Consider the following 16,730-nt stretch of genomic DNA (forward strand, 5'->3'; position numbering starts at 1 on the left):
TAATTAGAGGGTTAAAATTGGGACCTTTGAGTAAAAAAAGAAAAGAAGAGTATTTTATCTGGGACAGATGGGCTGAGAGGAAAATGTAAAAATAGAAGGTACTGTCACTTCCCTTGAGACTTGAACAAGATGGAATGTGTTTAAGCAATGGCAGAAGTGATTTGTTTATTTCTAGTGGAATTCAGGCGCTTTTTGGTGATCCTATAGAGGCCTGTTTATGCGTATAGCCCAAACAAGTTTCATCTGTCTGTGAATTTCCTTCATGCCCTGGTGTTGTCGGAATTTCAAGCTCAGAGCAGCAGAGTAAAATAATGAGAGAGGAAGGAAACTAGGCAGGGCTTCCAGCAAAGAGGTGAGGTATTTATCTGCAAAGTGTAGAATGCAGGCCTTTTGAATGACCAGTTAAAAATTACTTTTTTCATGGTAATGGATGAAAGTATCACTCTGATGGATGACTTTTTTTTAACCTTAAGATAAGAGGAATAAACTGCTAAAGTAGAGGCTTGGGAGTTTTGGAGAAAAATCTGTTGCTAGGATCAATCACCAACTGCACTGCTTCTTTGTGAGGAACTGAATACAGGAAGGGACAGTCGTGTATGAACACAGAGCTCTGACCCACAGCCAGCGGCAACCTGCCTGGGAACCTGACCCCTTATCTGCACTAAATGGCTTATTTATTTGTGCGTTACACTTCCAGGAAGTCAGGCTGCCGTCTCCAGTAATGACTCAGGAAGCTAAAAAGTGACTTGGCCCCAAATGGCCAGACCTTGTTTAATAACTGAGAGCTCCCTAATCTTTATCCCTGCTTCCAACTTAGGACCAACCAGATAACGCCAAATATGCACGCTGATGAGTCACACAGGCTCCCCGTGTCTAGCTAGCCCGCCTCTGGCTTCCCCAGGCCAGAGGCCTTGCTTCGGGCACTCCGAAGCCTTCCTGCTCTGCCGCCTCCTTCAGATGCAGGCAATGGCAGCGGACCCCCTACCCCCTGCTCTAGCAAGCTCTGAACAAGTGGCCTTTGGGAGTTCTCATCTGACTGGAGCTAATTTACTTCTGCATTTGCTATCAGCCACTAAGTTTGCACAGCCAGCTTGTCTCGCTTCTTGATAAGCAGGATGGGAAAGGGGGAGAGAGAGAACTAGTAGGGCTCTGAGAGAGGTCAAGGGCAGGCGCTGAGAGTGTGCAAGAGTGAGCCTGGGCAGGCTCTGTCCATTGGCGAGGACAGGCAGATACTGGACGCCTGACTCCAGTAGGAGAAGTAAGCGATGCTGCCAAAGAGGTCCTTGTGCGTTTGGTCCAATGTCCGCACTTAAAAAATTATTTTTAAAGGTGACATACAGAGCAAGATTTGCTGTCTTTTCATTGCATTTCTTGTGCCTCATTTTGGTCTAGTTCTGTGAGGGGAAAAATAAACCTCCTGGGATCTGAGATTTTCTCATTTGACAATTTTGTCCTCTGAAATATTGGGGAAGGATTTGACCTTCTAACTTCCCAAAAAAGTTCTTTGGGGTAAAAGTTGCATCTCTGCCCAGCCAAGGATTGCTTCTGGATGTGCTGATGGAAAATGAATCAGTTGTGGTACTGTGTGTGGTCGGTTCATTTCACAAACCCAAGGACAAGGCATTTTGCAGACTCAGAAGTGCCTGTCCTGCGTGCCGTCCTCTGCCAATGCGGACATGCACCCTGGGTAGGGGCTCGGACCCGGCCTTGCAGCTGGGCTCCAAGTGACAGAAAACACAGAAGGGCTTCTGGGCACGTCTGTGACCTCCTTTTGGAGGGAGTTGCCAGCAGCCTTCCTCAAAATTTGTTGGCCTCAGACGTTGGTCTCAGTCTTAGTTCTTCAGTGAAAAGCTGGGAGGCCAGAGTTTTGTCAGTTCTTCTGCATCCTGGGAAAGAAGTCAAACCTAAAAATGTACATGACTGATCATTCTTAAAGATTGTAACTCAAACCGAGAGCTTCAGAGTTTGGGTAGTTAGTGAGTTTCAGTGAACAGGGATCTAGTCATTATTTTCAAGAATCAGTAGGAGTTGATTATTACATCTCAGTGTCGAATGAGTCCCTCATTTATTCATGGTGGGTGTCAGCCTTCCCATTTCTTGCTGTTCTTTTACTTCCAGCCCCGTCCTTTCTTACCATTCTTTTGTTTATTCGACAAGGATTGTTCAGAGTGAGACTTTGTGAAATTCTTGCCTGTAGAGTTTCTTTTCATGGCTTCTTACTTCACTTTAATCACCAGCGATGCCACAGGGCAAAAGAATATAGAGGGCAGAATATAGAGGGAGAAAAACAGTCCAGCTTATAGATTTCTTACTCATGGCAACTATAAAAATCCCCAGGGTGTGCCTCAAACTGAATAATCTCTGTAAAAATGGTTAAAGTTTTAAAAATAAACCTCATCTCCTCTGAGACTCATGGAGTATGGGAGTTTGAGGCTGTTTTCAGAACCATTCAGCCCCATTCACTTCAATCAAGATCCAGAGAGTCTGTCATCTGCATAAAGCCACACATCAATTCGAGAGCTATTTCTGTCATCACACTGGGAATAGAACTTAAAAGTCCCCATTATCTAGCAGTTTCTCTGTGCCACTCATACACTGCGCAGCTGTTTCTGAGCCATGCTTCGGAGTAAATAGGCATGAATGACAGTCTGTCCCTTCAGCAAGTTCCTAGTCCCGGGGGAGGACATGTGGAATGACACAGAGCACAGCAGGAAGCACGCTGTGACACGGGGATGTACAGAATGTGTTGGGTGGCGGGGACAGTGTCATGTGGGAGGTGAGTTTTGAGCTTTGGAAGGATGCGAAGGGGGTATAGCATGTGCAAAGGTGTGGGGTCACAGAAGGGATGACACATTTGGGCAATGGTAGCAAGTTCAGGGCAGCTACGTGGGAAGATGTTTTGGGCAAACAGATGGCTGGTGGTGCTGGAGAGGTGAGTTCTAGCTGCAAAAAGCTTTTGGTGCTGAGCTAAGGAGTGCTGTTTCCACCTGCTGTGGGCACTGCGGGGCCCCCCAAGGTTCTCACACAGGGAACAACACTACGAGTTCCCAGTTTGGAACCTAGAGATCAGGGCTGCCTGGCGTGGTCACTCTGTTGTGTTATTTGAATAGAGATTTTCCTCCCTAATTAGACCGTATTCTCCTTTGGAGAAGGGACTATGTCTTTATTCTTGTGGTCCTGCAGCTTTGTTATTCAGTGTGGTCCAGGGCCAGGAGATAAGCAAGCATCACCTGGGGGACTGCTAGAAATGTAGATTCCCAGGCCCTCAGATTTGAACAAACTCTCCTGGTGATTTGTAAGCACATTAAAGTTTGAGAAGCACAATCCTCCAAAGTTGCTTTGTGCACAAAGTTTATTAGATGTTTGTTTAATCAGAAGTCATTGGAAAAATCATCTTAATAACAACTGGATTTTTATTTGGATAGTTACTGCCCCAAACACCCTGATGGATTTTACACTTCAATTAAGTGGCAGTAGGCATATAATTGCTCTACTCTCCAATCCCACAAAGCTTAAGGAGGTCTGCCTACCAAGGGATGCCTTATTGGGACACTAGGGAGAAGCAGCCCCTGGGTGGTTAGCTCAAGCTAAATACTGTGGTGGGGGGCAAGCTTAAAGGAAGCAAGGTCTGGAGAAAGTGCCTTCCAGGAGGCGGTGGCCTCATGTTCCTCATGGCCCTTGTCCCTAGAACGAATACCTGCATATGAGTAGCCTGCGGAGATTTGTGGAAGAGAAGATACAGCTGCTGGAGAAAGCCATTGAGCAGTGCTTTGCTCACATAACACAGCCTCTGCAAGAAGGGGTCAGAAAGGCCAGGACCTCCTACCAGCGGATCCTCGGGGCCTGCCTGGTGGTGAGTGACCCTTTCCGGGGAAAACCCATGGCATTCAGGGACATCTGCCTGAGCCTCCAGCTCAGTCTTCACTGTGCCACACACTTGGGAAGGAAATAAAGATCTGGACGAGATTAGGAGGGAATGACTGTTGCATGTAGGGAAGCACACAGAGGGAACCTTCGACTGTGCCCTGCGAGGACCCAGGAAGGAGCACATGGATCAGGAGAAACAGAGCTGGAATTGAAGGTCTGAGGGTCTTGTTTAGAGTGGCAGCTTATGAAGCACCCACTGTGTGGCCCCGGGCAGGGTCCTAAACCCATTTCAGCCTGTGGATTTTTCTTCTGTAAAACAAGGATGCTAAATACTTGCCCTACTTATAGTATAGGGTTGATGTAAGTATCAATTAGATGACACAGTAAGAAATTATCTTGCAACCTCTCACTTAGTGCACAAAATGTCATCTTTTAATTAGTTACATGGGGGTTTTCTGAGGGATGAAAAGGTAAGCGTAAGGCAGCGTGTATCTAAGACTCAGGGGCAAAAAGAAGAGGCCTGTTGTACTGGTTTGCGAGAGCTGCTGTGGGGGGCTTCAACAACCAACATTTATTTCTCATAGTCCTGGGGGCTGCATGTCTGAGGTCAAGGTGCACCAAGGTGGTTTCTCCTGGGGCTGCTTTCTTTGGTGTGCAAATGCTGCAGCCATACTGTGTCCGCACATGGTTTCTGCTCTGTGTGCACATCCCCGCTGTGTCCCTCTCTCCCTTCAAGGACACCAGTCCTTCCGGATCAGGGCCCCATCCTTATGACCTCATTTCACCCTAATTACCAAGCCATGCCCGATTCCCCGACCCAGAGAACTGGTGAGGGATAATAAATGGTTATTACTGATTGAAGCCACTAAGTTTGGGGAATTAGTTTCATAGCAATAGATAACTAAGTGACGTTGGAGAGAACCATTTCTGCATGATGGTAAAAGATCCCAGATCACGAAAACTGAGCTATTGGGTGCTGAGAAGCCTAAGACACCAGGTGGAGGCCATTGCTTAGAGACAGTGTGCTGGCGGAAGGAAGGAACAGTATCAGCCATCTCCAGGCCTCTGCTCGAGCTTCCTCCTCGGAGTGCCCCTCTCCCACCTGTTCTCCAGAGGCTTCTTGCTCTGTGACAACAACATGCTACTGTTTGATAAGCAGCTGTCCTTTGTGGTCCGAAATGTGGGCAAACAGTTATAAACTAGCATCATGTCATTACATATTGTAGGGGAATAATCTAAATGTCTAATAATAAGAGAATGGTAAAGTAAGTTACAGTATATCCATATGACATTACATTATGTGGTTATTGAAAAAGTGAGAGTATTTATAATGAATTGAAGAAATGCTCAGTTATAATATTAAGTGAAAAGGGCAGTATATATATATATTATATATGTACTATATATATTATATATATATATATAGTATGATGCTACCTGTATCATTTTGCATAGCCATTCCATTGAAACATAGTCCTTCAAACATATACCGCTAATTAGTGATCACAAAGACCTCTGCTGAAATTTTGGTCAGTGCAAATGTGTTTTTGTTCTCTTTACTGAAGATCACTATCTGGCTAAAATCATCAGTGTCTCTTATAGCTCTAACCTCATCATATGTTTTCCTTCTGATTTGTGAATTTATTTCTCTGGGAAAAACATTACAAAGAAAGACAAATCATGTTATTTTTCACTAGATATTTAACAAAAAAGGAGGAAAACATTGGGACTATGCTTGGAAAATCTGAAACATACTCAAAGGAAGGGCATAGCACATTTTCATTTAATAACTGTTCATTTAACAAGCATTTATCAAGAGCTATTTACGTTGATGTGAGATGGTGAGGACATGAAGATGGACAGGACGTTGTACCTGATCACAGCAGGCTACTGGCGGGTTCAGGGGCCTGGGGAGGCAAGCCCAGAGCTGTGTGAGAGCTCTGGTGGAGGGCAGGGCAGCACTCTGGAAGCCTGAGGCTGGCTGGGGCACCCTATCAGCTTGAGGCAGGACTGCTGGCTTTCATGTCTAGATTAGTAATATGTTGAAGGATGATGTTGTCTCTACTCTTCCCTGTGATTCTTGGTCATACCCTTTGGCCAAAGGCCATGAACTTGTGATCCTGTGATGTTCCAGTTAATGCTCACTAACTCTACTAACTTAACTGTGTACTTATTTAGAGGAGCAGAGGAAACCAGGGTTTTCACCAGACTCTGAAAGCTGTTTGCCTGAAAAACGGCCTCTATGCGTCCAGGACTCTCCCAAGAATAGATCTGAACGAAGCCATCACTCAGCCCATCTATGACCAGATTGATCCCGTGTTTGGTGGCATTTTTAGGTAAAGTGGCCTTCATCTTGCTCCTTCATGAACAAACATCTGGAGAATGCTGGGTTCTCCTCTTTAAGAATCTGTACTTTGAGTCCGGAAGTATGAAAAGTAGCTTGCAGTTTGAGGAGGAAAGCTTCGTCTTTGGCAAAACACAAAAGCCTTCTTGGTTTGGTTACTCCTAAATTTCCCATGGGGACCTGGAGCTCAGCTGGGGATGTTGCTCTCAGCCTGATATTATCATGCCCCTTATTCTTCAGATACCTCATACGTGCAGCAGGAAGTACATCTTGCAGATCTGAGCCCGGGACAGGGTATTTTGGTTGGACAGTGTGGAGCTAAGCAAACACAGGGCCTTCCTAAATTTTCCTGAGTGTGGAAAGGAAACATGGCTCACTGACGACTCTGTGTCTGACGTGCTGCGTGCTCACGCACTCACTAGCCGTGTGACCTTCATGGTGCCCCTCCTGCCCTCCTTCTTTGACCTGCAGTCCTCTTCTCCATCCACAGGAACACAGCCTCCTGGGGCCACAGGCTCCCTCCTTGGCCTCCACCTGCTGCTGCCTGGCCATTCTGCCTTCGCTCATCCTTCCTCAGTGACCCCCTTTCCCATCCCCACCTTGGACTTGTGCCGCCCCACCCCATTTACAAGCCTGCAGGGTGAACTCCAGCTGCCTTAGAATGGCATCCCAGACATCTCACCTGCCTGCACCTGGCCCTTCCCTTCTCTGTCTGCGCTGGTGCCCAGTGTCAGCTCTGCATGTGAGCCAGCCTGGAGAGTGGCACATGGCAACTGGGATGTTCTGGGAACTGCGCTTAGCTCCCCGCATGCGTTATCTCAGCAAATCCTCCCAATAACCCTCTGAACTGGCTTCTGTCCTTTCACATGTGAATGAACAACTGAGATTTGGGAATCACACAGTGTTGTTCCCATGGGGAATAACTCCTCCTCTCCAGTTCCCTAAATCTTACCTCTCTTCAAGATGCACTTCAAGTCTCAGCCTTTCAAGTAGAAACACCTTGGCAGTGGGAGGACTGAGTTTTGAGGTTAAATAGATCAGTGTCCAAAGCCTGGTCCTACCACTTACTAGTTGTGCAGCTTTGAACAATTCAGCAATCTTCTAAACCTGTTTCCTTGTCCTTAAAATGGGTCTCATTCACCTGATTTCATAGGTTTTCTTGTCAAGGGCTTGGCAAGGCACAGTGCCTGGGGCCCTTCATAGGATTTGGTAACTTAGATCTCATCCCCCTTCTCTTAAAAATGAATGAAGGGATACCAGCGAGTTTTCTGTTTGGCTTAGCCCCACAACAGCCACCCTGGTCTCTTAACATTTTGTGTTTCTTTCTCCTGTAGGGCTGGAAAGCCCACTGATTCAGCATTGATGCCTCACATAGATGCTTTTAAGCACTCGCTGCAGGAGAAACTGGCCGAAATTGGGATAAGAAATGGCTGGAAATATGACAGCTACAAGAAAAGTTTCCTGATCCAGGAGGTAAGATGTTCATGAGGTGGAAAGGACGGTGGGCTTGGGTAGGGGCCCCCTTCCCCATGGGACTTTGGAGGTTGCCGGTCCATCCCCACCTGCTGCCCTGGAGTTCCCAGGGCCTGGGCGAATCTCATAGCAGGCGCGGTGAGATATAAGACATAGGTAGGTGACAGGAGGTCCTGAGAAGGCTCCGGACACATGGGCAAGCCTGGCTCCTTCCACTGTGAGGCAACCGAGAGCAAATGCCGGGCCTGCAAAGTAGACTCTTGAGTCCTCAGATGCACAAATGTTTGAACCCGCCTGTAGCATTTTCACTAAGCTCGCCATCATGTTTGCCAGTATTACAAAGTATGTTCTAAAGAGGTGATTCTTAAAAGGCTCATTTTTTTGCGATTCAGTTTTTAGTTTTAAGTTCTCAGGACTCTTTCATGTTTTCTTGTAGGTCTAGTTGGGCTCCTATGACAAAACACCATAAACTGAGGGGTTGGGGGGCCCCTTATAAACAACAGAAATTTAGTATCACAACTCTGCAGGCTGGAAGTCCAAGGTCAAGACACGGGCAGTGAAGGTGTCTGGTGAGAGCCTGCTTCCTGGTTCACAGATACTGTCTTTTCACTGTGTCCTCACACAGTGAAAGGGGCACAGGCCCCCTCTAGGGTCCCTTCTGCAAAGGGACGAGTCCAGTCCTGAAAACTCCTTCCTCGAACCCTAACCATCTCCCAGAGGCCTCCCCTCCTAACACCTGGAGGTGTATATGTGAGGACTTCAGCATCTGAGTCGAGGGAACACACAATATTCAGTCCGTAGCTCAGGCCCAGCCAGGTTACGTGGCAACTCTAGAGAAATACCTGTGCCTCGCCTGCTCCCCTTCAAAGGGGGTCTGTTCCAGCACCTTGTACATGCCTCAGTTCAACTCAGCAATATTTCTCAAGGTGTTTCTAAGTGCCAGGCACTGTGGGAAGCACTTTGGGGTAAAAAGGTGCTTAGGACAAAGTTCCTGCCAGTGAGAGGCTCCCAGCCTAGGTGTGGAAATGACATATAAACAGCCGACCATCATATAAGGCAGAGGGAGAGGGCAGCCACCCATGGGAACACCGGGTGCTTCATGGAAGGCGTGGTCACAAATGGCCTTCTGTTCATGTGGATTCTCAGATAAGCGCCATCCTGGGAGGCCTGGAGGAGCACATCCTCAGGAAGAAGAGGAGGCTGTATGAGTCTCTTACCACCTCTGTTCAGAATGACCTGAAGCTCTGCTACGAAGGTGAGGGCTCCCAAGGGCAGCCTCCCCACCCCTCGGGCGCTGTCAGCGAGTCTGGCGTGCTTCCCTGCTGCTCCCCGCAAAGGAGCTGCCCTCCTGCCGGAGTCTGATCCCACAGATGAAGGCCGAATAACTGCAAGGCTGTGGGAGAGGCAATCGTGAGCCATTTTCATCTGTTTCCACTTCTTTCTGTCCCTCCTTTATCTGGACACCTTGCTTCTCCTCTCCATGCTGCATCTCAGCTAATTAAGCTATACAATCCATTAACCAATTCTCATTCTTATTTTCTTCAAGTATTTATAAACTCACTTTCCAACTCCTCTTTGTTTTGGCGGCCCCATTGTTTTTCCTGGGAGTGGGTTGGAATTTTGTAAGCTTCTGCTTAATTCACTCCGTAGATTTTCTGAATGATAGTTATGTAAATATTGACAGTGTTAGCTTTATGTATCATGTTATTATTAGACTATTTCCATCATGTGGAAATGGAGTTACATATATGAATATACATAAGCATGTGTGTATGTGTGTGTGTGTGTGTGTGTGTACAGATGCATATTTTGCTTGCTTGCTTGTCTTTCTGATGCCAAAGATCTAAGCAGGTCCCTGCTGTGGTGTGACCGTGGCTCTAATTTTTCAGAGGCAGCTCAGATCACTGGCAGAAAAGCCTGTGAGAGAATGAAAGCTGTCATCCGAAGAGGGGTGGACCAGCAGGTGGCCGAGGGCATGTTTGAAAGGGCTCAGGAAAGGATGCAGCACCAATTTCAGCAACTGAAGGTACCCCACAGCCACAGTCTGAACGCCAGTCCCAGGGAGACTCCTGGGGAGCAGGGGGAGCAGGTACAGAAGACCAAAGAGGTGTAGCTGTTTGGGCCCCAGTAGAGCCGATGCCTTCTGCAAAGTGGGCCCAGCCAATGCCCACGATGCCAGGAGAGGAGGCTAGCTGGCGCTTGGCATCCTTCCTTCACTGCCACCGCATGCTGGTGTTCACCCCTCTCTGGGGCCATGACCTCAGAAATGCAGCTCCTTCAGCTCTCTCCTGCATCTCCCCTCTCTGAAGGGTCACCCACAGAACAAATGGAATGTCTACATGTGATCCTAAGCTCTTTACACATTAGCTCATTTAATCCCCAGAAAGTCTGTGAAGCAAGTACTATTATTGTTCTCATTTTATGGATAAGAAAATAGAGGCAGAGAGAGGTGTAGCGGCAGGCCACACAGCTAGTAAGCTGCAGAGCTGGAATTTGGGACCTGGTAATCGGACTCCACTGCCTCCAATAATAGCATCATCTCAAAACAGATTTTCTTAAATGAGAGAAATGTCTTGTCTACATAAAATAACAAAAGATAAATGCCAACAAACTATGATAGGTCATTCAGTTATGGTACCTGGCATGGATTTAGGTTTGATTCTATCTTCAAAAACAGGTTAACAGTTTCCCTGAATCCGAGTGCTTCTGTCAAGTACCCTTGACCAGCTTGTCTCAGCTCTGCGTCTCTTAGCTGGCCGGCCCCCTCTCCAAGTAATATAAATTCTTTGTTTTAGTCCAAGCCACTGTTGGCCCCATCCAGGCCATGTGAATTTCCAACTCCTTCTGTCTCAGTCCAGGCTTAGCTGGACTCCTCTGACCTTCTGAGGAGCCTGGCTACTTGCTATTTCAGTCCACCTCTGAAGCAGTCTAGTTCCTAAAATATCTCCAACCTGCTCCTGCTCAATCTCCCTCCCTTCTCCCCCATGGCAGTTTTAGAAAATACCTTTCTCTGCAACACAAAGCATGCAATTTCTCTTGGAATAGGCTAAGAGGTACTTCGTTTGCCAGTAGCAATTTAGTTTGGCATTTAACATATTATCACAGTCTACAAATACATGCAGAACATTGGCTGAACTCTACAGCCTCCAGCCACCATTGTATATATAGAAATTGGCCCTTAAGGGGCTGAAGAAAACAATTCCACTAAAAAAAAAAAAATTAGCACAATGAGTATCTACAAACTGTATCTTAAATGACAGAAATGTAGGTAGGAAGGTGAAACTGGGCAAAGAGCACACACGGTGCCTTCCCATCCCTGATCTTACCACCGAGGCGCTGAAGCCCAGAGGGCCTCACCTGCGAGCTCAGGGCTCGCAGCTGCAGCTGGGGAGTCTCGGCCTGGTGTGCTGAAGAAAAATGTATAAGAGCCAGGAGATCCACGCTCAAAACGAGGCCCTGCTAGGCTAGAGGAAGGAGCCACGTATTTTTCAAAGGGAGGCAAGAGATGGTTAGAAGAGGGAAAATGGCATCAGCTGGTGGAAGGACTGAGCACAAGAAGGCACCTCTCAGGCTGCTGGGCAGAAGAATGAGGTGCAGCAGGCATGGTGTGTTGCACAAAGCAGGTGCTCAGTAAACACTCACCCAGCGACTAGGGCAGAGGGCCAGTGACCGGAGCTTTTCTCTTTTCCCATCTGCCATGCTCTTCTCTCCCCCAGGCTTCCAGGCAGCCCTGGGAGCTCCGATTCAGTCGGTCAGCACCAAGGCACCATCCCCAGGAGTCTTTGTAGGCAGGACAGGAGGGGCTGAGACAGGTGGGACCCACACAAAGTGCCCACATAACTCCTGAGCCACTCAGGCTACTCCAAAGTCACCCACCTTTGGGCCTGACCTTGATTGGCTACCTCTGTCTGTCTTGCTCTCTGGGTGGGGGTTGGGTGGGGTCCCTTTGCTAAGATCCCCTTCCCCTTGGGCTACACCGTCCTGACAAAATGACCATCCTTTGCTGTGCAGAATGGAATCACGGAGAAGGTACAGGGCAGTATCGCCACCATGCTGACCCTGGCCTCATCCCAGGGGGATGGTCTCTACAAGGAGCTGGCAGGTAAGTACATAGAACCTGTGTGTAAAGGGTGATCGTGCTCACACCCCTTGCTGCAGTTGCTCTTTGCTGGATTTAAAGAAATTAAGTTAGGAGGAATTTCCAGGGCTAGGAATGGAGATGAGGGTGATGCCTACCCGCCCTCTGGGGAGCACGGTAAACCTCCCCTCAGTCCTCTCCAGCCTTGCGTCTGGGCCTTCCTGGGAACCTGTTTAAGATCACACTCAGCCATCTGGGGCTCCTTTAGAGAGCTCCTCTTCACCCCAGTCTCCCAGCTGTCCTCGTACACAGAAGATACTCCCTGAGTTTGATGTAAATTGTTCCTACCATAATTTAAGACTGGTTCCTTTTCCTCCCATCAGCAGCAAATGTACACTTACGTAGGGATGCTGAGCCAGGGGCCGCTGAGGACTGCACAGTCCCCGCTCAGAGTCCTGCCTGGCTGCTGAGACCAGATGCCTGAGGATGTCAGTCACAGTAGTGGGTGGGACGCCTTCCCCCAACATGTAATCATAGTCACCTCCCAGGTGTGGGTGGCCTAGGTGTTGAGGGTACAGCTGTGCTTCATGGAGCTCACAGCCCACGGGGCAGGAGGCAGGCAATAGGCAGAGTCTATGTAGCTCCCCGAAGGGTGATAAATGCTAAGGAGAAAAATGAGCTGGGAAAGGGGAGACGGAGGTGTGGGGGAAGGAGTGAGGTGGTCAGGGCTGCTGCCTAGTAGTGCGATATTTAAACAAAAACCTGAGGGAAGGGACATAGGGGGCACCAGATGGCTGTTCTTGCAGCTCAGAAGACAGTGGTTATTCAGGGCCGGGACACTGGAAGCTTCACGGAAGCCGGTCCGGGAGCGCAGCCTGGAAGGATAGGTAGGGTTTCAGAGACCCCGAAGAGAAGGGAGACCTCCCAGACTCAGGGTTCCGACTCCCTTCCTGGTCATGAGTCCCACGGCTGGTCAGGCTCGGGTCGGGGAGTCTGGGTGACTGTATGCGGTGTGTAGAGCCACGGAGGATCAGAGAGGCAATCAGGAGGCTGCCAGAGCCGACCCCAAAGCCAGTCTGAAGTGTCTTTCCAAAGAGGACTGTATTTGGTGGAGTTCTCCAGAGAAACAAAAACGATAATATATGTGTATATATATATAGAGAGAGAGGAATACGTTTTAAGGAATTGGCTCATGTGACTGTGGAGGCTTGGTGAGTCCAAGTCTGATGGGGGAGGCCAGTAGGCTGCAGAGTCCGGGAAGGGCTGCAGTTCGAGGCGGAGAGCAGTCCGCCGCAGGACGAGGAAGAGCCGGTGTGCAGATGAAGCCTGAAGGCAGTTGGTCTGCTGCGGAATCGGCACTTGTTCCGGAGAGGCCAGCCTGTGTTCTAGTCAGACCTTCAGCTGGTTAGACAAGGCCCACCCACACTGCAGCGAGCCACCTGCTTACTCAAGGTCTACTTATTTAAATGTAAATCTCATCTAAAAGTAAACTCATAGAAACATCCAGAATATATAGCCCAGACAAGTCGACACATGAAACTAAACATCACAGGCTGTGCTATGATTGCAGATCATGGGATGAAAACCTAGGTCACCAAAACAGAGCAAACTCAACCTAGCCTGGGACTTCTGGGAGGAAGGAGAGGGGTGCCTGGGAAGGACTAAGGGCAGGTTTACGTGTTGTGTGCATTGTGTCTCCTTCCATGAGTTCCTGTGAGGCCTCAGTAAAGACCCAGTGACTCCCTAGACCGTTTTTATGGGTAGGTGTGTGCTGCTTTTGAGGGCGACCCTGGGCTGAGAGAAACTTTGAAGTAGAGCAAGAATGCCAGGTTATTGATGAAGCGAATCACTCTGACTGTCTGATCTCTAAGCTCCATTCCAGATCTCACCCAGGCCATAACAGGAATCTCAGGCATTTGTTTTCTGGGGATATTTCTGAAAAGGACACTAACTCCCAATGCACATGCTTTCTGCTCTTCTGTAGATGTCAAAAGCGAATACAGAGAGATGGAGAAGCTGCACAGAAGCCTGAGGGAGGTCGCTGAAAACGCGGTGCTGCGGCGAGGCATGCAAGATTTCCTTCTGCGGACGTCCCCCAGCAAAGTTGGCCCCCCCAAGACGTCAGTTTAATTTGTGGCGCTTAGTACCCAGTAGATGAAACACAAGCCTGGACCAAATAGTCATAATGACTTCGGTTTTTAAAAACCTAATAAAGAGTATCTCCCAAGTGTTTGGGCTTTATACGCAATATAAAACTCAACATGTTGTTACTTCTGGCATAACCTGATTGCTGAACAACATCATTCTATTTTTAATTCTATAGCCAAAGAGAGTCATCTTGAATCCCTAATGGAATTTCTAAAGTTTAGGGGCAAGAAACCCATGCTTCACCAAAGGAAAATATGTTAACATTGAAAAACAAATATTTTTGGAGAAAGACCATTGCAAAATAAAACTTTGGGGACCCAGTTCTATTTCCCATTTTAATACTGGTAAGATTTTGGGTGGGGAGGGAACGTATCATGGAAACAACTTGGATTTGAGAGCTGGACAGACAAGACCCGGCTTTCTACTTCTCAGGAGTGTTAGTTAAGATCTTAACCCTTTTGATGTCAGGACTCTACCCTCTTAAAAATTAGTGAGGGCCCTAAAGAGCTTTTGTTTTTGTGGGTTGTATGTATTGACACTGACTGTATTAAAAATTAAAACTGAGAAAAATTGTAAATAATTATTTACTAACGCATATAAAATAAACCCATTACATGTTAATATAAATATGTTTTTATAAAAAAAACTTTCAAAAAAGTTTAGTGAGAATGACATTATTTTATACTTTTGCAAATCTCTTTAATATAAGATAGCTGAATTCTTTGTTTCTGCATTCAGTCTGTTACAGTATCTTTTTGGTTGGTGTATATGAAGAAATACAGCCTCACACAGATACAGAGTTGGAATACAGAAGAGTATTTTAATAGCCTTTTCAGGTAGTTTCTGGGTATTCTTTGGTACGACAGCCTTGACAGGTGGTAGTTCCTTAAAGATTGGTTGCAGTGTGGAATCTGAAACCATATTAGTGAATTCTCTTACCGTACATACATTTCTATTTCATACTCTGAATGTATCTTTTACCAATAGCTGATTTTGTAATATCAGGCTTTGGAGATTTTGAAAATACTTGTTCACTGACATTCAACAAAAATATTTCTTTTGCGTTCTTCTGCATTCCAACTGAATTATCCTAAGTAGTATGAATTTGTGCTGGATGACCCTTTCTTCTATTTAAATACCATGTCAGAAGGCAGTATATCCTCCCTTCTCCCTACCGCAGAGTTTAATCTGATGAGGGACAAAGAGAAAATTGATCATGATCCATAAAATCTAGACAAGACTGTGTTCTAGATCCCTCTGCAATAAAACCACTTTAAATCTCTATTTCAAAATTGCACTGCATAGTCTATATGAAAGTTCTTTCATTAATTTTTCTCCCAGGAAGAAACAAGTGGGCTCTTGCCGCTGGGAAGGGGACAAGTCATAGGACCATGATCTTCCTCTTTCGGCATCACCTAGAGGAAAAGGCAGACTTTGCTTCAAGCTAGGAGATAAGAAAACGTATAGAGCTGGTGAGAAGGAAGCCGATGACTATTGCCTGGGAGGCAAAGCCCAGGGCAGCTGATTCCTCTCTCTCTCTCTCTTCTCTCTCTTTCTCTCAAATCAAAAACTGTAGTAGAAAGACATTTTAAAAAGCCTGGTGGAATTGTTGAAACTCTGGAACTACCTCTGTTTGAGAATTCCTACTCAAGCCCAGACGAGTGGTAGCGGTGCTCGATAACAAATGATTATTGTATTTAGGCATCTATTTCTTCACATCTTACGGAGGCTGTTCAGTTTTTATAATTTTGATAACGGCATTTATTGACACTGTTTGGGTATACTTCAGGGCATAATTCTCAACCTCGGTTGCACTTTGGAACCATCTGGGGAACTTTTTACAATTCCTATGCCCAAGTATGCCACGCATACTGAGTATTTTAAAAAATCATTGCTCTATGGTAGGACAAATGTGGTTCTAGAACTTCTTCTATTTTATTATAAATAAGTGGTAGAAGGAAGTAGAAGGGATTCGAGTTCTTCCCCCAACAGGAGAGCCCTTGCTAAGTCTCTGAGTCTCAGAAACTGCCTTCATTTGGGGACACTGGGATGAGAAACTGGAAAATGATCTAAACAAAAGTATGATATAGCTGTACGAGGAGAAGCAGGAAAGGAGTGTGTGTGCAAAGGGATAGAGTAAAGATAGCTGATTCTTTTTTCCACGGTGGTAACGGATCATCCATTTAAAGAGCTCGAGAAATAGCAGTATAACTGTTAGAAATGTGGAAATACATATAAAAAGTAAGGGTGGAAGATGGGTGTCTATGAGATTAGGATATGGGTCTGAAAGGTTAGGGAGCTATTGCTTTTATAATATAGCTGGAGCTGTTTGATTCTTTTAAAAGATTATTAAAATGTGTGCATATCTTTGATACAGCTCTATAGTGCAAAATGAAAACCCCCGTTTTGCACTAGCCATGATATGTATCATGCTTCGGGAAGGAGGAAAAAGAAATAAAACGTTGTATCATTTCATGTTCTTTCAGATTTCTTCACTCGGATTCTTCCTCTTGGTTTCCATTTATTGGCCTTGTTTTCCTCTCTTTCACTCCAACATTATTTCTTAATTTCTCTTTGCCTTTTTCCCTTTTTCTCTCTTTCTGGCATAATATACTGCCAGACTATCTTTATTATTATTACTTATAAATTTATTAAAATAATGTTTCCTATTCTTGGTTCTTCATAAAAAACACATGCATCGAATGTTCTTTCTCTCCTGCAGCCAAAGCAATAGAAGCAGCAAAATCAGTTGTAAGTTACTTTTTATCAAGGTGGAGAAATTTTTGTATAAAGGCTTTCTTAGACTTGGGAGAGGTACCA

The 16,730-nt window shown here is 46.3% G+C and overlaps 1 protein-coding gene across 3 annotated transcripts in view; it reads left to right on the plus strand.

The window, feature by feature from the left end:
• NUGGC (nuclear GTPase, germinal center associated) overlaps nt 1-15,197 on the plus strand; it is a 47,775-nt gene extending 32,578 nt beyond the window's left edge. For 2 of the 3 annotated variants that reach the window (XM_036889075.2, XM_036889076.2), the window contains exons 13-19: nt 3,689-3,853; nt 6,046-6,203; nt 7,546-7,684; nt 8,831-8,939; nt 9,574-9,710; nt 11,696-11,786; nt 13,747-15,197. In XM_036889075.2, the coding sequence (XP_036744970.2) occupies nt 3,689-3,853; nt 6,046-6,203; nt 7,546-7,684; nt 8,831-8,939; nt 9,574-9,710; nt 11,696-11,786; nt 13,747-13,892 (945 nt within the window). In that variant the 3' untranslated portion in view covers nt 13,893-15,197. Of the gene's footprint in view, nt 1-3,688; nt 3,854-6,045; nt 6,204-7,545; nt 7,685-8,830; nt 8,940-9,573; nt 9,711-11,695; nt 11,787-13,746 lie in introns of those variants that run through there. The other variant, XR_005025567.2, reaches the window with a different exon arrangement.
• The last annotated feature ends 1,533 nt before the right edge of the window (nt 15,198-16,730 follow it).

This window comes from Manis pentadactyla, chromosome 1 (assembly GCF_030020395.1).
Source record: "Manis pentadactyla isolate mManPen7 chromosome 1, mManPen7.hap1, whole genome shotgun sequence".
Taxonomy (NCBI): Eukaryota; Metazoa; Chordata; class Mammalia; order Pholidota; family Manidae; genus Manis; species Manis pentadactyla.